General features: G+C 31.0%; 1 protein-coding gene across 1 annotated transcript; it reads right to left on the bottom strand.

Moving 5' to 3' along the window:
- Positions 1-3,762: 3,762 nt before the first annotated feature.
- On the bottom strand, positions 3,763-6,947 carry LOC7464813 (transcription factor JUNGBRUNNEN 1). Its single transcript, XM_002307527.3, has 3 exons — positions 6,694-6,947; positions 5,206-5,504; positions 3,763-4,344 (listed from the first exon to the last, which is right to left on the bottom strand). The coding sequence occupies exons 1-3, from the start codon at positions 6,899-6,901 to the stop codon at positions 3,934-3,936; spliced, it is 918 nt and encodes a 305-aa protein (XP_002307563.1). The 5' UTR covers positions 6,902-6,947; the 3' UTR covers positions 3,763-3,933.
- Between the last annotated feature and the right edge of the window lie 18,728 nt (positions 6,948-25,675).

Raw genomic sequence — 25,675 nt, forward strand, 5'->3', positions numbered from 1 at the left:
ACCACTTATAACTACTCAGATGGTAGCTTAGATATTCTTAAATTATTTTTATAAGTTTCATGGTTTGTTAACAACCACTATTGTAATTGGCATTGACAAGGTGTTTACCGATTTAGTTGTTAGGTGCTAAGTTATTTATAAGCTCAACTTATAACCTCTAGTCTAATGGATAGTCTGAAAGGGTAAATCATTTTTGGGAAACATGCTATGTCTATGAATAATTCTAAATATTGTTGTTCATGACAATGATGGTATAATTCTAAGTAGCATTCCACCATCAAAATGAGCATTTTTCATGCTATGTATGGTTATCCACCTCCAACTACAGAAATGGTGTGACTAACTACAGAAATGTTGCGACTAGAGAATACTATTATATTATGACATGAGTTGGAGAAATGTTGCAGAAAAGAGAACAAATGAATCATAATTTACAAAGACAGTTAGATGTGGGAAGGAATATGATGAAAAAAGTGGTTGACAAAGGAAGGGTGAAAAGAGAATTCATGGTGGGATATTTGATGTTTAAAAAGTTACAATCATATATATAGACAGGCAACTGTGGGTTTTAAAAGGAATATAAAGCCGAACCCGTAGAATTTTGGTCCCTATAAAGTCATTCAAAAGATTAGGGTTCTGGCATATAAACTTTTGTAACCAGAAATAACTAACATCCAACCAATGTTTCATGTTTCCTTGTTAAAGAAGAAGATTGGAAGCAATGACATGGTATCTTTTTAAGAATATAATTGCGGTTATTTTTTAAAGTGTTTTTCATTTAAAAATATATTAAAATAATATATTTTTTATTTTTTAAAAATTATTTTTGACATCAGCACATCAAAATGATTTAAAAATACCAAAAAAATATTAATTTAAAACAAAGAAAAAAATAAAAAAAAATTCAATTTTTTTCAAAAACTTTTTTGAAATACAAAAATAAAAAGAAATTTTAACTTTTCTAGTAAAAGATGAATCAAGAAAAATCAAGGTGAATCCTATGGCTATTTTAGAAAGTAAGATTATGAATAATAATAAAAAAAAAAGAATAGGGTTGTTGCAATATGGTTGATATTTAAGTGGTCGAACTTGTTTAAGTGGTCGAACTTGTTTGTAAATTGCAGAAACAATCTCTCTCTCTCTCCCTCTCCCTCTCCGAACTCTCAATCTCCATTTCTCGACCACTGACCATCCTTGTTAAGGTCAACCCTTAACACAATTCTACATTTCTAAATCTTCAGGCTACGATGCTAAAATCGGCGAATGGATAGCTCCTTGTCTTTGATCGTTTGCCACAAATACTTTCTGTGTATTCCTTTCCCTTTCATTAGGATTAATAGGGTTAGCCCCACCCTTGTATTAAAGTATAATAAAGGGCCTATATTTATACCAATCTGTTTAGCTCCTTGGACCATAGCCAATCTATAAGGCCTGCATGCCATAATCAAAGGCATAATTTTCTCTCTTCTTCCTTTTCTCTACTAGTTTCTTGACATGCTGCTCGTGTACTATTTAACTAATGTATAATATCCTTTTCTAACTACTAATAGTGCTAATACATTGTGTAGAGTTATTTATAAATGAATAAATTTGAGTTTTTCTAACTTCAAATTATACAATTTTTTTATAATTATAACTAAATTAATTTGTTTATTCTTTGAATTATATAAAATTATTTTTATCTTATCTAGGATTTCAAGTGATGTATAAATAAGAAAAATTGATAAACAAGATTTGCCTATATTTTAAACTTTGTTCTAAAAATAGTCTACTTTTTAGAAACTAATAATTTTGTTAATATTGGTATTTTGTTTAATTAGAGTTGAGGTGAATTTACTTATTAGTATTTGGTAGTATATTATAATGTTAGTTTTATATTAAATATATAATAATCAATATATAACTAAGGAGTTCATAATTTACTTATTAGTATTGGTACTTACGATAGAGAAAAGCTTGAGCCTCCCAAATTACGGTTCTATATCATTTCCATTGCCTCCCTGTCATTATTCTTCCACGCCTGCCAGCCTAGCCTAGCCTAGCCTCTTTGTTAGATGTAGAGATATTAGTTCATGTCCAAGAGAGGTAACAAAACAACTCTACTTGCTCATGTAAAAATAAATTAGCTATTTCAAATGGTTGTTTAATGGAGAATTAATGGCTTTGTGTAATTTGCGCAAGAGAAAGGAAACAAGGCATGAGAAAATTGAGTTTGAAACACACGTGGTTTTAAACCTTGTCGGAATGGAGATAGAATTTTATGGGTGATGAAGTCGTGGAAATTTTAAATTGATTGGGTTTTTCATGGCCATACCTTTGACGGATAGAGTAATTGGGCTTAACTACTTATTAGTAAAGTGATAGGATGATTTTCACGAGCTCTCTTGTAAAAATAAGTCTCTTATTATAATAGAGAATTTTCTAATAATTAAGTTAGTAAATATAGTAAAACATGAGTATGTTAAGCAAAAAAATTAATGTAAGAAGTCGGAGAAAACTATGTGAAGAGGGGAGCAGGAACAAGGTAAGATCGAGCAATGTGGCTCTGTAAGCTGATATGATCTACTTTACTGCTCTAAATGTTTGTGTTGTGAATGAATTGTTTACCTAATAACTAGTGGGATTTATAAACCTTGATTAAGTTATTTTATCTCAAGGAGAGTGAAGTAATAATGGAAAATAATTTTTTTTTTCTTGCATGTAACATTTCAAGGAGACATGTTGATAGGAAATAACCATTAACGAAAAATATAGACATCGCACTAAAAATCTATGTATATGTTGAAAAAATGTGACATTATACTGACTTTTTTAGAGCTCGTCACTTTGAGTGGCTATTGGAAAGACTATGGTGCCATGGACAGGATTGCTAATCTATGGCAAGTTTGTTTAGGCTTCGCCTGAATAGATATGTTAGCCCATTTAGGCTTACCCATAGACTGGTAAGTACTAGTCCATTTGAGCTCATGTATGACTGAATTTGAACATGAACTAAACAAGACAAGAATAAAATTTTAGTTGGTATGTGCATCATATATGCTAGCATGTGAGTCACACCCATTATTTTTAGGTGATGAATATGACTCACCTTTAACTTTGATAATGAACTTTTTTTTTTATGTTATTAGATTTTTCCAAGTGTGCCGTGCATGTATTGACCGTAGCTACAGTGTGCACTCGACATTTTTTTTTTTTTCTTTTCTTTCTTTTACTCTCTTTTCTATCTTGGAACTATATGCCCATTTTTTTGTTCTAGCTGTTTTTGGTGTTGCCGAATCTATTTGGGCTAATGACCAAAGAAACTGTTTCTTTTTCCATCAATGAGAGAAGGAAATATATAACCATCTAAAAATAATATTTTTTTCAGTTGAGTTATTCCATACTTGGTCAATACAACTGAAAAATTCACCAAATCATGGGAATGCATGAAAATGAAATTCTAATTTAAAATAAAAAAATATATAAGAAAATGAAAACTGTATTCATCAAAGTCCGACAGATTGACCTTACATATTAATTCTCGGAATGAGACAGGTGAGAAAAATTAATGCATGGATTTGGACCATACGTTCCGTTTATCAAACCAATCACTTCATGAAAACTCAAAGCAACAGTAAATAATAATAATAATTAATAATAGTGTGATTCCTTGCATCAGCCATCAAGTCATCCACAAATCAATCCACATCAACTCGGTCTGCCTAGTGATTTTATTACCCCCCAACCCCATTGCATGTAGTTTTTTAAGATAGCCATGAAAGCTTATAAATCCAACCAAAAAATAAAATAAAAGGAAAGGAAAGGTGAAATCTGCATATAAGACACCAGTTCGGTTAAACTTAGAAAAAAAAAATGTAAAAAATTTAATACTAAGCCATCGTATGCTTTTAGAGTTTCTAAATCCCTAATCATAGGAAAGAAAAGTACATATATCTACCATCTACATTCGTCAGGAACTTGAGCTGGATCGATGGCTAGCTCAACCACTGTTCTTAGGTCATCCCAGTTTCCATTAACGAAGAAATCATCTCCAATACCTGTGTTCCGAAAGCCCTGGTAAGCTGCTGTAAATGGAGCTTCAGTTACTGAATCATATTGACCACCCATAAAAAGGTTATTCCTTTCATGGTCAACTTGGTCTATGGTGACAGGCTTCCTTTCATTTCTTTGAACAAATGAGTCTCCAAAACTTACATCCTGCTCAGTACTGGTTTCAGATTCAAAGCTGCATGATTTTGAATTTGAATCACAGTTAATGGGTTTTTGTTCAGTTGCTGGTACTGCAGCTACGTACTTTTTGTAGGATGGGATTCGTTTCAGAATTCGACAGAGTGTCCAAACCTCCTGCATAGCCACGAAAAGAGTCAGCTGAAGAAATTTGAATTTTCCTTCTTTGGCAACTGAAATAAATACTCCATGCATTTCGAACTATTGAAGACATCGCGGTGTTCCCTATTGACTGCAGGTACCCTTTTAAAGGTCTCTTCCACAGTTTGACTTCCAAAAAAGAAGAGTACGAAATTCGAAAAAAGAAAAAAACCCTTAAAAATTGGTGTCCATACACTGCTATTATCATCATGAATGCACTAGCCATCACCTCATTAATTAATTTCATTGATTTATATATTTCAGCAATGGGTACGAGTGAGTCTCACACGTGAGATTATATTTAATTTATGTATTCAACATTCTTATTTTAGGGTAATTAGTATTTTTATGCATAAAAAAATTATAATTTAAATATTAAAAGCAATTAAAAATGTAAAAAAAATAGAAAATAATATATTCATATGTGATCTCAACCTAAAAATTTAAATTGATAAATGAGTAATAATTTTTATATTATTCTCCACTCCTTCATGTATATTAATTAGAATAAAAATAATGTGATTGAAACTCATAATTTTTTGATCAATAAAAATTATGAAAATTTAACCAAGTTATTTGAACTCAAAAAGTTGCAGTAATAGTTTTTACAAAGAAAATATCTATATAATTATCCATAATATATATACAGCATATATATATATATATATATATGCTTTTAAAATGCATCACATTAACTACAGATAACGAGATTAATAATTAATTAGAACTCCCTTAATCTTTAGGGGGAATTTCCTGTGGCAGCATAAAAAATGGTGAGAATACTTATGAAAAACTATATTGATGAGGAAGGAAGTGGATTAATTTTAGAAAACTTACAGCTTCTTGCGCAATGTTCCTAGCGTTGAGGGGATTTGTAGTCTTCCCGTTTGGTGGAAGGCGAAATTCATGCATCATCCAATCAGTTTTTGTGCCTTTTCCAGCACTTCCCCGGTAGTATACCAAGCATTTCTTGAGACCGATGCACTCATGTGTTTCTTTGTCTGAATATATGGGCTTGTCAATACCAGTGGCCTTCCAAAATCCAGATCGTGTCACCCTATTAGGTCTTACGCTGTTCCTGTACTTTCTCCCTCTTAAGCAGAAGAAATACCACTCTTTGTCCTCTGCAGTGCTAACTTAACAAGAATAAGAAAACAGAAAGTTAGAGCCAAGCCAATGATATTATCAGAATGTAGGTGAATTAAAATATGCATTTATCTGCTAATTTAAATCATAGCTTTACACTAAAATCTGAAAGCAGATTCTGATCATGGAGGGAAACAGTGCAAGATTTAGATACTTTTATTTTTTAATTACATTTTTATATACCTGCTAATACAGGAGGAAATTAGTATTAGAATTATGAGCTAACAACAAGGCAATATCGCGATTCTAGCACGTTCTCTGCTTCTCTTCTAGTGTCCTTTTTCGCAAAATTTTCACCTCATCCCTCAATTATTTTTTGCAATTACAAATGAATGTCTTGCGTAACTAAAAGTAAATGATTCATATCCGGCCACATGGCAGGATATCGACTGATATCCGGTAGAGCGGCAGGAGCGAGTTGCTGCCATATATCCGATATCAACAAATCCACCATGGGAACCTTTTTATGCTGCAGTTTCTTATTCTTGTTGCTTCTTCTTGTCAAGATGGACAAGCTTATGTTTTAAACATTAGAAAAAAGGAAGATATAATGGATCAGTTTGAGATAACTGTAGTGACTCCAAGGTTTTTATGATCCCTCGATAAGAGATCCTTCTATACCATACATCATAGGAAGGTTAAAAAGACAGCAAATAGAAAACTTTCGAGGTAGGGTTGGATTGCCTTGCAAAAAGCAGACCTTACACCCTTTCTCTTCTATGTACTAACCACGGATAAATATCTCAAAAAACAAACAAAATGATTTCAAAATATCTAATTGCTTAACCAGATATCGTTCCTTTCAGTCAGAGACCCATTGAGATCATGCTGAAGTTTCGCAGCTTGACACACCTGAAGTACTATATTTTAGGTATGTGCTGTTTTCTTACACAGTAACTCTGCTTATATACATATATGTCATCTCAAGATAACATAATATGCCTCTAAACAGAAGACTGATTTTGGATACCCAAAGAAAAGCTCTAGTTTTGTGCATAAAACACAGATGTGATTGCTCACAAGTGAAAAATGAAAGAAGAGTACTTCTGTGGTTTCTCTGTAGCTAATTAAAACGAGAAAGTCATAAAAGGTGATGACCTACGTATATAGCTGTGCTTTTATAGGTGATGGAGGAACATATCTAGATAAACACTATACACGTAAAAGAGCACATCTTACTTGGAAGATCCCATGGATCGTATTTGTAGATATCAATCTGTTTGATGAGTTCAATACCAATTCGTTTCTTTTCCACCTTCCGCCGCAGATAGAACCCAACAAGCTCTTCATCTGTGGGGTGAAATCGGAAACCCGGAAGTATCACTTCCTCATCCTTATCATAATTATCAGAACTAATACAGCCACTCATCTTTGTCATGGCCTCCATCTCTCTCTCTCTCTATTTCTTCTCTCTTACACCATATATAATGATATTTAGCGCGGTGGTCTTCAAGTATATATATACATATACTGTGTTCGATGAATGCTTGCGTCGTGTGCTTAGTTGGTCAAGGCCATGACTTTGATTATAAATTAAGGGTACATAGCTAATAAGGGAAAATGATCAGTCTTGGAAGAAGTCTGCTAATGAATCGTCAGCTGATAATGATGACTCATAGAAACATGTTACTGGTAAATGTTGTAGAGAATCTGGGGTGTAAAAATTAGCAAGTGACATGGGACTTTTTTGGAAAGTTTGAAGTTTCATCAGATATTATACCAATAAAAGTCTAACTGAAAGAGATACCCTTTGACTATGGAAAATTGGGTTCCTAATTTACTCTTTGTATTTAGGAAAATTTCAACCAAGCCATCTCATTGATTTGGAAAGCATATATTTAATTTCATTATATATATATATATATATATATAAAAGAAAGCCACCCTGGTACACACAGACAATTATGTCTAGAATTGAGATTGATAAATTTCTAATCTTACTCTAGTAGTAAAAACTTGGAAGTGGGGGTTTACTCTCAAATTTAAACTTTGTGATTGCTAATATAATAATCATTGGAGTCTTACATGGTCGTTAATTTCAAAGCCTATAGAATTAGTCAAGGTACGCGTAAACTAGCCTGGATATCCATATTAATAATAATAAAAAAATTAGCAAATTTCTTCGTCTTGAAATCTAATAATGCATCGTGATATAAAATTTTAGCCCCCTTTGTAGACCAGGTAATTTCCCACTTCAAAACACTAAAATTCCTCTTGTTCTTTTATTTTTGTTTTTATTTCTATATATATTTAGGGTTTGACTAATTATATACTTGAAGATGCTTTTCATTCTTGCTTCCATTGCTCTATATATGTACTCCCCCATGTATTTCCTGAAGACAACAGAGAATAGTTAATTATTTTGATAAAGATCATGGCTTTAGACTTTAGTGGTTTGGTTACACACTATCATAACTTAGAATTTTAATAACAATTGTTCCATAGCTATACTAACATTTAAGTAAAATATCATTTGTGTGTGTGTGTCACCGCACGATTGCTGATAAAAAAAAATACCGCAAATGATATATAGTAACGGTGATTATGAAATGCTATTATAGTGTGTGTGTATTATTTTATTTATTTAAGTAAATGTTTTAAATAAATAATATTAAAAGTTAATTTTGTTGTCGTGTTCTATATTAGAGATTAGAGTAGGTTGTGAAGTTAATTTTCAACCATAGGCAAATTAAAACGATGAGTTCTACCCATTCTTTTCTTCGTTTCAATTTAATTTTGTGGGCCTGCTTCATGTGGTTTTATACGGACTCTACCGATTATATTATTTCATGTCATTGCACCAACTAACAATTTTATTTTTTTTCACGGTCAGGATATTTTTATAGATAGCCTTTATCATTAATACTAAGTTCTTTTTCCGATTTGATTGAAAGAATTGACTATCTACCCGTAATTATGATAACGAAATTCACTGCACTTATTAATCAAATTTCATGCACGTTGTAATTAATTCTTTTATGATCGGCAGCTTATTCCATCAAGCAAAACTATTGAAGGCATTGCTTAAACTTTTTTTATTATTATTAACACATTAACACGGGTGTTTAGCCAATAAATCTCAATTAATTTTACAGGTTCTGAAATTAATTATCATATAAGCCTCTAGTAATTTTAAGATTTGTGGGATTCGAACTAATAACCTTTAAAAAATTCAAAATCTTAGTAAAATCAATAAAAAGAATCAATGCATGGAAATTAAAAACCTTAATCGAACAATGAATCAAGGAGTCAAAGACTGCTCCTATATGTATTTGATTGTAAACTCTACAATTCCATGGCGGATCGAGCTGCACTGGCACTGTGAACTCTAGAAACTATAAAGTGCTTAATTATGTGAGCATGACTTTAATTAGACATAAAACTATTAAAAAAAATTCCATATATATTAGAAAAGTTAAAATATTAAAATAGATTATTTATAGATTCATTCTTTTTATCCATCAAACTTTTTCAATATTTCTTCTCAAAAAAATCAAAATATTAATATTAAATATATTAAAATACAATTGAGTAGTTAAAATAACTCTTTTTTTTTCATTGAAAATTCCAAGTATTTTGAATTATCTTGTATTGAAATTGTTATATTTTTCAATAAAAGGAAAAACTTTTCTGAATTATCAAATATATCCCTCTACTGAACCAAATTAACTTATCAATATAAAAGTGATACTTCAATATTACGGACTGAGATACTCTCAACATCAGCACCGTTGGCATTATTCTGCGTATAAATCAAGTAATTAACAGTAATAATCATAAATGTCAATATTTATCATTAGCAGCCTTTTCTTTTTCCTGCCTTCGAATTGTTAATAGCATTTAACTCATTTACTTTAGGTGAAAAACGAATGTATACGGCGGTTTTCATGTTTTGAATGTATTCGGCGTTTTTCATGTTTTGAATGTATTCGTGAATCTTTGGTGCTGTAATAAAGATTAATTTTTAAAATATTTTTTATTTAAAAATATATTAAAATAATATTTTTTTTATTTTTTAAAATTTATTTTTGACATAGTATATTAAAAAAATTAATTTAAAAAAATAAAAAAAATAATTTATTTCAAAAGTGGTTTTGAAATGTAAAAACAAACAGGTTTTTTTTAAATATTAAAAAAATAAAAAATAAATAAAAACTATGTAGTTTTGTTTAAAAAATAAAAAGTTATATTAGGTTTTGATTGGCTTGGATTTTATTAAATTAATTTTCATCTAATTTAATTTAAAACTCAACGTAAATCAAATATTAAGGATAGAAGGTATTTTTAAATATGCTTTTTGTTTGGAAATGCATTAAAAAGATATATATTTTTATTTTTAAAATTTATTTTTAATATAATTAACACATCAAAATAATTTCAAAACATTAAAAAAATAATTTAAAGTTAAAAAAATTAAAAACATAATCATACTGTAATACTAAACTGAAACTTAATGAACTGATAACTACATTAACAAGAAGACTAACAAGTAAGAACGTGTTTGGCAGTGTGGTTGCGGGTGCTTTTCAAATAACTTTTCGTGCCAAAATGTATGTCAATAATGTTTTTTTATTTTTTAAAAATTATTTTTGATATCAGCATATCAAAACGATCCAAAATATATAAATCATATTAAATTTTAATAAAAAAAAAATTTAAATTTTTTGGAAACGCGGGTTAAACCGCGTTCCCAAACGCTTCCTCAAGTGAATAACACTCCAAACATTGTTTCAAAAAGACAAAAATACTTGACTCGTCTTTCTTTTCAAAATTAATAGGGCTGGGAAAAGTGACAGGAAGAGAAAATGATAGCTTGCTGACTTTCAGACTTTAAACAGTAACATTATAATTGATGATAGCTTAATGTAGTGGGATTAATAGATTAGCAATATTGTAGATTGTTTTTTTAAATATTTTTTATTTGAAAATTTATTAAAATAATATTTTTTGTTTTTAATATTAGTATATTAAAATAATTTAAAATAATTTAAAAAATATTTAAAACTAAAATAATATATCTTTCAAAAATATCTTCTAATGTAATCCCAAACACCGCCCTTGAATTATACATCTGTATGGGGACCAATTCGGATTTCATAAGAGATTTGAATAGAAAGAACTTTGAAATCTTCAATATGTAAGACGAATTGTAAACTTCGAAACATATATATTATGATTAAAAAATATAAAATCCCATGTCATATTGAGAGCATATTTTACAGCGTGATAAATATTATTTTTTAAAATTTTTAATTTTTAATTTTAATATATTAAAACGATAAAAAACTAAAAAAATATAATTTTTAAAAAATACTGTTCAACTACAATCCAAATATATATATATATATATACACACACACACCTAACTTTTCCTGGGCCCGCCAAAGAAAAGACTCATCTTCTTTGTAAATATTTTGAATTTTATTTTTCCTGTACATGCTTATTGGATATATAAAATTCCTCCAAAACTTATTATATTTACATTGATATTAATATTATATAAAAAATTAATATATAAAATTCTTCAATGACCCATTATATTTTCATCAATATTAATGTTATATAAAAATTATCGTGTAAAAGTTTTTTAAGAACCTATCATATTTTTATTTACATTAATTCATATATCAGAGATATTTTTTCTTATTAATATATATGTTAGGAATATTTCTCATCAATAAATATTATTGAAGTATTAACTTAATTATTGAAGAGTTTCTAAATTCATTAAAGAAAATTTTTTACAAGTGTTAAGCATCCGTCTCTAACGATCATGACCAGAAAAAATAAATCAGATTATCAAAACTAAAAAATTAATTGATTATTTAATATATAAACTTTATATCTAATTTAAAACTAAAAATTCAAAATTTTAAAAAATACTATTATTCAAAAAATTAACTGATTTTTTACAACATTGTCAAATTCTAAACTTCAATATGTATTCAAATACTAGAAAATATTGTCCCACAGCGGTCAATATTTAATTTAGTTTAGTATTGTCTTTTATAGCAACGCTAAAAGATAGCTAGATATTTATGCATTTTGATTTTTTAAAAAGGAATTATTCATTATATTTAAAGTTATACTTTTTTTACTAAAAATAAAACCAATGGATAATCTCTTAAAAATATGTACCAACAAAACTAAATTATCATAAAAACTGACGTGTCAATTTGTGAGTGGTAAAATGTGAATTTAATAAATTTAAATAGTTGATTTTTTATGATAAAAGTTGCCACATATGCTTTCATGAAAATTTTATATAAAAAACTATTTTTTAAATAATTATTACTCTAAATTTTATAATAGATGTTATATTTATTTATGTTAAAAAAACAGACAAATTAATTATTAAGAACACTACCTTGGATGTAACTTATAGTATCTCTCAAATAAACACACAAATTAATTTTGAGGTCTGCCATGCTTTCCATCAGTTGGTTAGAGTATTTTGGCATTGCACAGTAAACATAGAATAAAAAAGAATTCAAGATAGCTTCGGCACGAATATTGAACTCAGTCATGAAAAGCATCTACTCATTAATTTTGGCAGCTGAAATTGTTGACCTGGTAGCCTAGTTAGAGTTTCAAGAAAAGCTAGTAAGCCAAATATCTTTGAAATGGGAGTGAGTCAACTATGACGAGCGTACTAAAATTGATCAATCAAAAAATATGAGAACGGACCGAGTCACTCAGTGAGTGACCATTATCCTTAATTTCAAGAAAATCTAAGTGCACGGGGCAGTGGTAAAAGTTTGGGATCAAGAAGTTTGCTCCTCCTGTAGTCTCAGGTTCGAGCCATGTGGTTGCTAATATGATGGTCACTGAAGGTTTACATGATCATTAATTTTAGAACTCGTGAGATTAGTCAAGATTTGTATAAGCTGGCTTAGATACTGAATAAAAAAAAAATCTAGTGCAAAGAATTAATTACGTTATTTATTTATTTGAATGCCACCAAACTTGAATGCAAGTCAACTAAATAAGGAAAAGAATTTTCTTTATTTATATACGTGTACATTAAAAAAAACTTAAATTGAGGCAAAAGTCAAACCCATGATTTGAATTCGAGAGAGGAAAAAATCAAAAGAGTCTAGTCTTCCTCCATCACTACAGACATTAGCTGACATGATTGGGCTTCTATTATTGTTTGCCCAATTCTTCCAAATTCTTATAAATAAAAAAGCAACCTTATTTTGCCCCCCTTTCTTTTAAGCTGACTGTGACTATGTGAGTTAATTGATATCCCTAAGCCATCATACAAATCGAAACTAAATTTACTTTTTAAATGGGTTAAAAACAATTTATTTATATTTATCGAGAATTAAATTCTCTTAGCATTATTTGAGATTATCAAAATTTCTCAATGCTACCAAGTTTACAATAGCTATATCAATTTTAAATTAATTTATAATTGTTGAGTTAAAATATTTGGTTAAGATTTTATAAATAGAAAAAATCTGATTAAATAAAATAGGTTTAGCAAACACGTTAAACTCAAAAAATTTAGGCTTGGTTAGCCTGAGTCTGACATATAAGTCAGATCCAAAAAGCTTGGACTTGGTAGTTATATAACGTGGATCTGACAAACATGACAGATCTAAAAAAGTTTGGACTTGGTAGTCAGCCAAGCCCAAGATAGAGTGGGTCTGACAAACATGTCAGCCCCAAAGAGCTTGAACTTGATAGTCAGCTAAGCCCAATGAAACGTAGGTCTGGAAAATATGTCAGACCTAAAGCATTTGGATTCAACCATTACCAAGTTTTAAGACTATGTGCCTGATCCTAGATGATCTTCTAAAATAAAAGTATTGAAGGTATGATAAATTATCATGCCTCTATATCTAGAATAATCATTTGTATTGATGTAATGATTTTCCTTTATTTATAAATGAATACAAAGTCTCTTAAGAAACCTATCATACATACTGTCTCATTAATATATGTAAGAGATATTTGTCTCTCATTAATACTGCCGAAAGCAGAGGAATTTCCAGTCTTTTCTTTCTCTGAAAACGACAAGGTTCAAGGGTATAAATACCTCTTGAACTATCCAGGTAAGGGTTCATAACTTTTAATCTTGTAAGATAAATTCTTACAGATTGTAGAGCATTAACCCATTTAAAATTCAAGAACAAAAATCTTTGTTCCTTGAATTTAAAAATCTTTTAAGACATTTATTGTTTTTCTTAAATATATTGACTTTATCATTTGAGGGTCTTTAAACTACTCTATTAGGACTGTCTTTGTAGGTACTCAAGTATTTGAACATATTAATTAACCACTATCCAAAACACTAAATAACTTGTTATTTACATATCTTGAATTTTGGAACATCATTAGTGGCGCTGTCTGTGGAAACATTTACAAAAAGTCATATATAACTTTATTGTTTAATAGTTTTTCCCTAATTATCATTATCAATGGCAAATAATCAGGACACTCTTGGAATATGATGAATTATTAATCTCTCTGCCAATACAAATACTCCAATCCCCACACAACCAATCCTTCAATAACTTATAGAACATATACAACTCCTTAAAAGCCCAAGTATTCAATACATTATACACTTAAGAAAATAACAAAAACAAACCCTAAAGGAACCTACATCTCCGTGTCAGGTTCCTGGGCTAAATAAACTAAACTTATGGCTAAAACAACTCTAATTAGGAAGACATCAATGAAATATAGGACTTGGCCATCTAGAAAACTCTCACTAAAGTCAACTTGTATCCCTCTAGACAGGTTAAAGAAATACAAGTTTGACATGGTCAAGAAGAGCTTATCCCCTATTGTCTTCGTTAGAGACATAGACTCCTCATATTCAGAATAAAAAGCTTGGGAATAATTCTTCAAGTTTTCCATTCTTGTACGAGAGTTTCGAACCTCCTCTCTACCTATCCTCAGCTCCTCTTTTAACGTCTTCCTTGTCCCTTTAAGCTCAACCACCTCTTTCTTCAAGTTATTCGTCCCTCTCTCTAAGAAGTCAATATAGATGTATGCCTTTACCAGCTTTTGCTCAATTGACTCTAAGACGTAGGTCTAGGCTTCCATATGTCCTTATAGCTTGGAGTAAGCAGTCTTGAGAGAGTTCATCTCAATATCCTGAGCAACCTTTTCTTTTCAAAGTCTGCATACTTCAAACTTATTAATACGATACTGCTTAATGAACTCCTTCATGGCTCTTTTCTCATTAGCCTATCTACTCTTGAAGTGGGCACACATTATAAAAGTCTAAACAACAAAAGAGATAAGATAAGTTACTTTTAAAATAGCATAAAAAATTTAGTTTGCTATCTTACCTAAAAAGCTATGTGTCCAATAATAGCCAAATGACACTGAAAGCTCAGGTCAGCTAGTCCTTCCACATCAGAATGAAAAATGAGGAGTTTTTCCAATGTCTCAATCACATCCAACCCATCAAGTCCCAGCGTGGACCTTCCCTAGAGAATAGTCTCCATTATCCTCCTCTCTACCTCACTTAAAGTGGGGAAATAAATAGGGACGTGATCCAACTTGAGATTAGAGAAGATATCCTCTATCCTGGGGGGTGAATGAGCTTGATTGGAAGACCCAGAAACACTATATAAAAGAGGAATAATCTCCACATCAGAATCTGATAGGATGGAGACTCTCCTTTTTTTTCCTTGGCAAAACGGCTTTTAGAATGACTAAGTTTGGTGTTGGCATCTTGAGGCCTCCCGATAGGAGAGAGAGAGAGACCCTTATGCTGCCTCTTGATATACCTCATCAGTAGGAAGGTCAGTTATAAGGATGTATTCAGGAACATCCTCAGCTTGGACAGTGGAAATCTCCTCATTTGAATGGAAGACCTAAGTCTTCGTCTTTGCATCAATAGTTGATTGTCTTCAGAAGAAGAACCGTTACTCAAAGAGAGCATAGACATGTGACTAGGCATGAAGGGATATACCCACTAAATTCGATTCCAACAGTCCCAAGTAAAGACCCTACACAAAGAAACAATTAGAGAATGAAAGGTATTGAAATAAAAAAATATATGAAAAAAATTACTCGAATGTTATATTGTTTTTTAGTCATACAACTGATGTTATATTCAGTATGAAGGTTGTTCAACCTGATGCAAACCCTCTCCTCCTTCAGCCCCAATAGGAGCTTGTCATTTACACCCACTAGGGGTGTCCTCCAATAATAGGTATAGCCCCAAATTGGCTATACCCATCCTGAGGTCTGGCTAGGCCATCAAACCTCATTATAAACCATTGCTCCTTTAATTTTTTAGAGTGGGTGGACTTTCCCCTCGTGGTATTCTTTATTGGCCCATTTCATCTATTGATGAAAGTAAAAAAAGCAAGGGATTGAAGGTCTTCCTTTAGTGCTACTAATCAAGGTATAACACTGCCTAAATACCCTGACTGTAGGCTCCTCATTTAAAGTCCTCAATAACTTTTCAAATAAGAACAAAATGGTCTATCCATTAGGATGAATTTGAGCATGACTAAGGTTGTAGTACCTCAGAATATCCCTTATAAATACTTGTAAAGAAAACAAGCATCCAAACTCGTATAAGCATAGGGGGTAGTAATTATAACATCACCCTCAACATATTTGTTGGTGATCTAGGAAATATGGTCACTAGCTTTAGGAATGACCACTTTATAATCTCCTAGCTGACTAGCATTGGCTAGGGTTACTTGGTCCCAAGTCACCGAATTTTATGCATCATCAGCAAGAGTCCTAGGCAATCTCAGTTGTCCTATTAGGTTTGAAACCTCATGAGGAACGTCTCTATCCCTTCTTCTAGTAAAAAAAGGTTGAGCATAGTCACTCTTAGATCTATGGCCAATCCTTATGGTTGGGGATCTTTAACGAGCGGTTTTAGTTTCAGGTCTGAAATTGAAATCACCTTCAGGAGATATGTTTCCTTTCCCTTTTCTAAAAGTCATAATGGTATAAGGAAGAAGAGATTGAAAGAGGGTTTAAATAAGTGCAAGAGAAGAAAATCTGGTTTACCTAGTCAAAGAAATCCCCTCGGCTGTACAATTGCTCTTTTATTGTGAAAAATTGAAATTTCTAAGTCAGGGAATACTGGAAAAAAATGATTTGTAAAAGTAATAAAAGGGAGAGAAGATATGAATGAATGACAGATGACATCTCATCTATAACCATAGAAGGGCCAGAAGCCTGCAATATTTATTGTGTGTCGTCGAGTGGTCTTCCCAAAATATTTTTGCTTCATTTTCCATAGAAACTCTTTTAAATCAATCAACAACGCCTCTTCACAAAGGAAGAAAAGACATGTACTAACCAGCTATCTCTCTAAAAATTTCTTAAGTCTTTAATATAAGATTACATATTAAAGGCTTGGGGGCAACTGATGAGTTAAAATATTTGGTTAAGATTTTTATAAATAGAATAAATCTTAACCAAATAAAATAGGTTTGACAAATATGTCAGACCCAAAAAACTTAGGCTTGACAGTCGACCAAGCCCAAGGTAGCCTGGGTCTAGAAACAAGCCAGATCCAAAGGACTTGGGCTTGGTAGTCAGCCATGCTCAATATAGCGTGGGTCTGGCAAACACGGCAGATTCAAAGAGCTTGGATTTGGTAATCAGCCAAGCCCAAGATAACACGAGTTTGGAAAACATGTCAGACTCAAAGAGCCTGAACTTGATAGTCAGCTAAATCCAAGATAGTACGGGTCTCCCAAACACGCCAGATCCAAAGAACTTGGGCTTGGCAGTCAGCCAAGCCCAAGGCAGTGTGAGTTTGGAAAACATGCCAGACCCAAAGCATTTAGATTCAACCATTACCAAGTTTTAAGACTATGTGTCTGATCTTAGACGATCCCCTAAAATAAAAGTATTGAAGGTATGATAAATTACTATGTTTTTCCATCTAAAATAATCATTCGTATTGATGTAATTGTTTCCATCCTTATTGTCTCATTAATATATGTAAGTGATATTTGTTTCTCATTAATTCCGCCGAAAGTAGAGGACTTTCCAGTCCTTTCTTTAGTTGAAAACGACAAGGTTTGGGAGGTATAAATACCTCCTGAACCATCCAGGTAAGAGTTTATAACTTTTTATCTTATAAGATAAACTCTTATAGATTTCAGAGCATTGACCCACTTAAAACTCAAGAACAAACATCTTTATTCCTTGAATTTAAGGCTCTTTTATGACATTTATTGTCTTTCCCATATATACTGATTTTATCATCAAAGGATTTTTAAGTCCCCCGATTAGAATTGTCTTTGCATGTGCTTAAGCTTTTACCATAAATATGAAATTATTGAAATTAAAAAGATAAAATCTAAGTACTTGAACATATTGATAAACCTTAATCTAAAACATTAAATAACCTGTTATTTACATATCTTAGATGTTGAAACATAATCAATAACATGTCAAAATTGATGAAAATTTAACATTTAGTTATACTGTACTCATAGTTGTAAGCTCAATTCCACTTAAATAAAATGAAAAGATAAAATACATCTCTTTCACAAATCTAAAGTCTCTATTTCAAATAGAATTCACCAAGAACATACCTAAAGTAAATGTATGTTTTAAGCGGAGCATTAATAAAATTTGAGAAAGGAAAACAAAATAGCCAGTTTATGTAATTAAACCAATCTACAGGGATTAGGAGATTTAAAAATACATAATAGTTTAAGTGGGTACATATGAAATTATTTATATTCGATTTTCCTGTTTAATTCCACTCTCTTTTTCTTTCACAACTATTAAACTCAATTTGTAGTGGATTTTATAGAAGATTCGGTTTATGAATTCAGCATACTAGCCCAAATTAATCCAAATTAATTAGTTTTTAAGTTAAAATAACATTATATTAATTTTTTTCTAAATCAAATAAAATTTTAACCATAACATAAATTCACCATGTCAAATTAGTTAATATCCGAGTCTTGAGTTGACTCATCGCTTTTTCTTCGTATCGTAAATGACGGGAAAATGAATGTTCAGCGAAAGAAGCTTCTATGTGTACACAATCTTCAACTTGTTTAACCAAACGTGATTCAAATGGACGGAAACCAATCACAAACGAGTACGAGAAAACTTTTACATGATATCTGGAAACCAATCACAAACGAGTACGAGAAACCAATCACAATCTTCTTCCACTTTGACGAGAAAGTTCAACGTTTTCTGTTTAATTTGGAAGGATGTGCATCGGGAAAAGTTCACGTGAGATGATTGCTGTCCAACCAGCTTATCGGAAGCATAGGAGAAGGAGTTCCTGTTTCGACATTTTAAAAACATTTTTAAAAAAATTAAAATTTTTAAATATTTTTAGATCATTCATGTTCTGATATTAAAAAAAATTAAAAAAATTAAAATAAAAATATATTATTTTAATATATTTTAAAATAAAAATAACCTAAAATCTACTTGTACATGGAAATTAACGGAAACGAAAGCAACGAAAGGCATACTAGTATGCGTAAGTTTTGCAAATCACAGGAACTACGACAAAGATTTATTTCTTTAAGAAAGTACACGGCAAAATCATTGATGTAAAATAAGTTAGATATGGAGTTAGTTTATTTTTGTATTTTAAAAGTATTTTTAAAATATTTTATTTTATTTTGAAATTGTTTTAATATGTTTATATCAAAAATATATTTTAAAAAATAAAAAAATTATTTTAATATATTTTTAAGTAAAAAATACTTTGCACTATCACTATGAAACATCACCTTCAACATCTTTAACATTATTTCTAACTACGTTCTTAAAGTGTTTCTTGGAGAATATATATATATATATATCATGCTAGATAAAATGGAAGTAGCCGTTCCCTAATCCCACATCTCCACCCACTGTTCTAAGATTTGAATATAATCTCTTTTTAGAAGAAATTTCAGGTTTGATCTTTAGTGATATTGCATGGTTCTTGAGAGTTTTTGTGATGTAAGATGGGTTTTGTCAAAGGCTCAAGATCTAAGGCCGACATTGATCTCTCTGATGACTGGTTCACGCATTTATTGATTTGCTTCTTAATACAAAAATAGGTGCTTCACTTGTGTTTTCATGATTTCGAGAATTTTTTAGCTAAAACCTGCTTTTTGATTGATTTCTGGACAAAATAGGTTCAAAAATCTGCTTCACTCTCCACCCACTATTTTCCTTTTTTTCTTTAATTGGGCTTGATTCAAAAATTGCTTTGTAAAACAAATGTGGTTCCCATGCATGCATTTTGAAAATAAAAGTGGAATGTTCATGAGCTTTTCTTGAGTTCTAAAGAATGAAAATGAGGTCTGCATATTGATGCATTTCTGATTCATAAAAATGCTAACGTGAAATGTATGGTTCCAACTCACGGGTTCAAGGAGAAAGTAGATGACTATCTGCATAGTCCACCTATCAAGTTACCCTTCTCCAAATCAAGAATCTTAATTATCTTAAGGCTTGTTTGTTTGTTTGCAGGAATGTAGTTTTTTAATTTAAAGTGATTTTATTGAAAAATAAATTCCTAAAAAGTAAATTATTTTTTAATATTTGATAATATCATGGAAAATAAATTGAAAAACACTTTTCAATATTTAACTATATCATAAAAAATGAGCTAGAAAATAAGTTGTTAATATTTTTTTTTCAAATTTATTAAAATAATGAAGAGCAAATCTTACAAATTAAAAAGTTGAATGAGAATAAAATTGAAAAAAAATCTAATTTCATAAATTATCTCAAATAAAATAAATAACAATCAAAATAATAGAGATCAAATCTAACAGATAAAAAAGTTAAAAGATGATGAAATTAAAAAAAATTACAATTTCATAAATTATTTCAAATAAAATAAATAACAATAAAAAAAATGAGGATCAAATCTGATTGATAAAAAATTTTAGTTAAGAAAATGATAAGAGAAAAGCAAATAACAATAATAAAAATGAGGATCAAAATTGATATAAAAATCAAATTCTAAGGGATGAAATTGAAAAAAAAAAATCAAAACAAAATATACAGCAATCAAAAGTTTGAGGAGCAAATTTGATATAATCAGCAAATAACATGACATTTTTAAATTTTTTACAACTTCTGGAAAGTATTTTCCGCTCAAAATAAAAGCAAAATATTTTTCTGAAAATCAAGTTAAATTTTTCTTTGACTGGAAAGTGTTTTTCGTTGATCAACTTTTTTAATGACAAACAAATAAAGAAAGTTTGGAAAATAATTTCTAGAAAAACCACTTTTCGTAAACAAACGAGATCTAAGTGATATTTTCCATTATAAATGTACGACAACTCCAATTTATATTAAAAAAAAAAAAAACAAATTGGTTGTGGATTATATTAAAATAAATAACAAGACCGGGCTATGACTGGAACCTTAAACATCTCAAGTCTTTATATATATAAACTCCAATAGTTATATTAATATATATATATAAACTCCAATAGTTAGATTAAAATCCACTCTCCTCAGTAGCGTTTTATCAAACATCTTGAACCAAACATAACTCCTCATTTATGATGATTAATATGCTGTGTAAAGGAAGGGAAATTGAAGGAGTTCATCGGATACTTTATGATGATTAAGCATTGTTGAGTTCCAAGTTGAGGCAGGAATTAAATTTATAAATGAAACCTCTTAAACTTTCTTCTAAGCTTCTTCCTAAATGGTGTTAAAAACCAATCTCGTTCGTCACAGAAATATTTCAAATGGAGACACAGAAAAGTCAACCAGAAAAACAGCAATCATCTGCATCCCTGGATCCTGCTGTCACTTCATGTCGTAAAAAGAAGAGGGACGATGCCACTTTTTTGGAGGATGTGAAGGATCACATCGATGAGTTCATTCATGCGTCTATGGATGAGCACAAGTCTTGTTTTACGAAGACAATCAAGAAGGTTTATTCCCACTTTTAAGTTGAATGTTTAATTGCTAATTGCCAAGTACCAACTGACAAATTTATTGTGTAAATCTCCGAGTGCGTGTGAACTGGTAGCTGACCTAACACTTGGTTTATTTTCAGATGTTTGGAATGTCAGACTGTTGCTGAGAGGAGTGCTGATGCGAAGGAAGTTGAAAGTTCTCTGCCTCTCCGAACTGTAGTGGCAGAGTAGAATGTCTTCTCCCTTACTGTAAATTTGTAATAGCTCATGATGCTAGTTTGAGTTATGGTTTAGAAATTTGTCATAAAAGAGTTGCGACATCAGTATTTAGTGCAGCTTGTTAATTTCACATTACTCTGTTCAGTTTTGACTTTTGAAGTTCGAATTCTACGAGGACACCATCTTAGGACTTTTTATTTCATCCGCCCCCTCAAAGGGGTTTTCCCAACTCGGAAGAGCGAACCCTTCAAATAGTGCTTCTTTATGGGTTTCTCTGTTTTTATCAAGACAAACCAGTTCCAGTCTTGTTGCCTTAGTTTCCTTTCCTTTCATTCTCTCTCTCAATTCTTATTAGACACATCACCGTTTCCCTCTAAAATCATGGGAGTTTTACTTTTCAGCCCTGGGAGCCTAACCCGAAGCTTGAACCCTGATGGTCAAGCAAGATCATTTCTGACCACGATACCTATCTCAGTTTAATGTTTACCTCCTACTATGATAATTATGGATATGACTCAGCTGTAAGTAGCAGTCTAATTGAGCAGGGCTTGTACTTCGGGCTACTTAGAATTTCAAGTCGCTCCGAATAGAGCTCGTGCACAAGCAAGCAAAACAGGTGCTACCATCAAAATGGAAAAAATCAGGCAAAGGTTTGAGGAAAAATGAATAGGGAACAAAAGAATAATAGTGAAATAGGGGATTAGTCGGTCTGTCGAGATGAGGTAAGGTACACCAATTCTCCAGGAAGCGAAGGACAGAACATGTTTCTGAGCTTTGTGAAAAAATGTGGAACTCTGATTAGTTTCTTCGGACAGCCCACAATTGGATACAAAATTGTATTGCATCACAGTGAGAGAATACTATCACTGAGTTGTTTTTGATAAACGAAACAATCGGTTCATTAAATAAATAAAAAACAATTAAAAATTAGAAGATTGATGAATAGAGGAGCATAAAAACAGAAGATAAAAAAGAAGAGAAGAGAATTAGTAAACCTTCAGATGTGTAATCATCACAAGGCTCAAAAGGGAGTCGATAACAAGTAACTGCAGAGAGAGAGGTATGAAGATGAAAGACGAGCAGTAAACGAGTTTCGATTCAGATTGAAAACTAATATATAATTTAAACAAAGGGCATCATGATTATCCCCTCAGGCTTTCGTTTCCACATGTTTCTCTTCTTGCCGCTTCCAGTCTTTCTCTTACATATCCTCTCTCTCGTACACCACTGCGGTCGCTCCCTTTCTTATCTATCAGGTAAGGAAGACGGAGCCCGTCTTCTTTATATCGTTAGGGTTTTGGGATTTTCGGTTTTCTCCTCTTCTTTCAATTTTTACCCCCAACATAGACGGGGTTGGTACTTGGTGGAGTAATTAATTTTGTCGGGAGACTCCGCACAAAAAATTGAGAAAAACTACAAATCAAACTCAATTTTTTATTATAATTTTAGATAAAAGTTGGATTAAAACAATAAAAATCAGATATTTATTAAGTTGTGTTCCGTTTAAAAATATTTTTAAAGATACTATACTGTGATGCGAAAGACTAATAAGGTGTTTGTTTTTATAGTAGTTTCATTGAAACTATAAAATTATGTTGTTAAGATATCAATTATATTTTAAAAGTTACAGGACCGTCTAACCACATGTTCAGTAAAAATAAGTATGACTTAGTTTTTTATTATTATTATTATTAATATGGGTGTTTGAGTCAGCTTGCATGCACCTCGACTAATCCTACGGGCCCTGAAGTTAACGATCATGTAAACATTTAATGGTCATTATATTAGCAACTACATGGCTCGAACCTAAAACCACAAGAAAAGCAAATTTTTTAATTTCAAGTTCTCATCATTAGACCACTTTGTGACTTGATTTTACTTATTCCTAACCACAATGAGAGTGTACTCCGACACTCTTAAAACCGTTAAATTTTCAATGATCCAAAATAACCTTATCATTTTTTTACTTTGTTTTCTCTCATCCATTTTTTTACCCTTCACTCCGTAGTTCTTACCTTCTAGACTTTTACACTCAAACTTTCACTTTCAAACCAATTGTCTTTCTTTACATGTTTTGGAATCCCACATAAACATGTAAAGAAAAAAGAGAAAATAAAAAAAAATATTAGTAAGGAGAACATGGAGAATGCTTAGAAAATTACCGAAAACGGGTTGAGAAAGATCAAAATACACAATATTAGAAAATTTAACAATTCAATTTTGACTAATAAAGGCTCTACTGGCAGGGGAAAGTCAATTTAATAAGAAAAATTTAAAATTAGATGTTTAAGGAATCAATTAGAATTTTTAAGGTTTAATTGAATTTATTAAGGGTTTAACTACAAGAAAAATTAAGTTTTGAAGTCAATTTAGGTTTTAATTGGAAGAAATTAAAGTATGAGGTCAAATGCAATTTTAAAGAGTCAATTTGGTCAAATCAAGGACTTAATTGCATAAATATTGAAGTTTGATGAGCAATTAGGGACTTGATTGAAAAAATCCAAAATCAAGCACCAAAACAAAAGGGTGCATAAACACAGAGTTTGAATTTGATCAAATTAAGGAGCAAATTGAAAACAATTGAAAGTTTGATTGTCAATTGTTGATCAAAATGCCCAAATCAAAAAACAAGGACCACGATAAAAAAAAGTGTTGAACTTTGAGGTTGATAATTGAGTTTGACAAATATGAAATCACATTAAATTAAAAGTTTAAGAGGCAATTTAGGTACAATTAAAAGCAATTGAAAGAACATGGACTAAATTGAAGTTTATCAAATCACAAATTAAAAAAAAAAACCTAATTTTAGGGTTTAACCTAACGATGCGTCGTTCGACCATTGTTTAACTTTTTTTTCGACAGATTTGGCTGATCGAATAGGCACCTTTAGGTGAACCACCACTATTCAAATAAGAAACACCCATTTTACAAAGATCAGCTACTCCCATCAAATTTTTACATTTCATTTTCTTTAAAGAACTCAAAAACATCTTGTTCCTGATCCGCCATTACTGTATTTTTAGATTCGGGCTGATCGAGTTGGCACTTTTAAATGAATGAATGTGGAGCTACAAACCACCAAATTGAGTAAAGTTGGATCCAAACGAAATGTGTGCACCCCCTCTACCAACTTTGGGTGGTTTTAAACAACAATGACGTTATAGTGACAAAGTCTCAAAAGTGGGTAACTCAGTCATCGATGACTATGACATCCATTTCACAAAATCACTAATCTTTTTTGTGTGTTCACACTTCAAGCATTCTCAGTGAGTTCTTATCAAAGGTTAACCATGTTTTTCTTAATATTAAAAGGCCAAAAATAAGCTACTTGGTCTCCAAGTTTACGAAAACCATCAGAATCTTCAAAACCAAGTTTGTTGCAAAACCATCATTGTAAAACCAGCATAGGTACATAGCTCACAACTATAGACACACTAAAAAAGCTTTCATTTTGATTAGAGGGCCAAGCTTTGAGGAAAAATGATCAATATTTGATTCAATCCATAAAATCCTAGCTTGAAACCCTATAAATACCCCCTGGAATATCAAGGTAAGGGGGAAGATTGGAGAGAAAGAGGTGAGGAAAAGATTGATAAAGAATCTCTAAAGTGTGAAGGTTTAAGAGCCTAGCACATGGATTTTCTTAATTTTGAGAGAAAGTAACAAACTTGAAAAAGAATGAACCAAAAGGCAACAACTATTGTTTGAGCTTAAAAGGTAAAAAAAAAAAATCATTCATCCTAGTAGATGTCCATGAGACACATCTATACCTATTCTTTCGTGTTTTATGGTGTTTTTGAACATTTGTTGCATTATATTACTTTTAGCTTTGATTTCAATTAATGCACAAAATGTCTTTTTTTTTTCTTTGTTTGATCCTGTTTGGAGTTTTCTATTGATGTTGCTAAATGTTTAAAATATACTTGGATGTTTAGATTAAATGAAAAAAAAAGTGATTTAAAAATTTGGCAATAGGGTTATTGATGTTTTCTTTATTTGTTAGTGTGTGTTCTTGGTTCCTAGGCATGGTTTGAGTTTCAAATATTTAAAGCGTCAGTTTTGAATTTAAATTTGATGTTTTTATAGGT

Source organism: Populus trichocarpa, chromosome 5 (assembly GCF_000002775.5).
Source record: "Populus trichocarpa isolate Nisqually-1 chromosome 5, P.trichocarpa_v4.1, whole genome shotgun sequence".
Lineage (NCBI taxonomy): Eukaryota > Viridiplantae > Streptophyta > Magnoliopsida > Malpighiales > Salicaceae > Populus > Populus trichocarpa.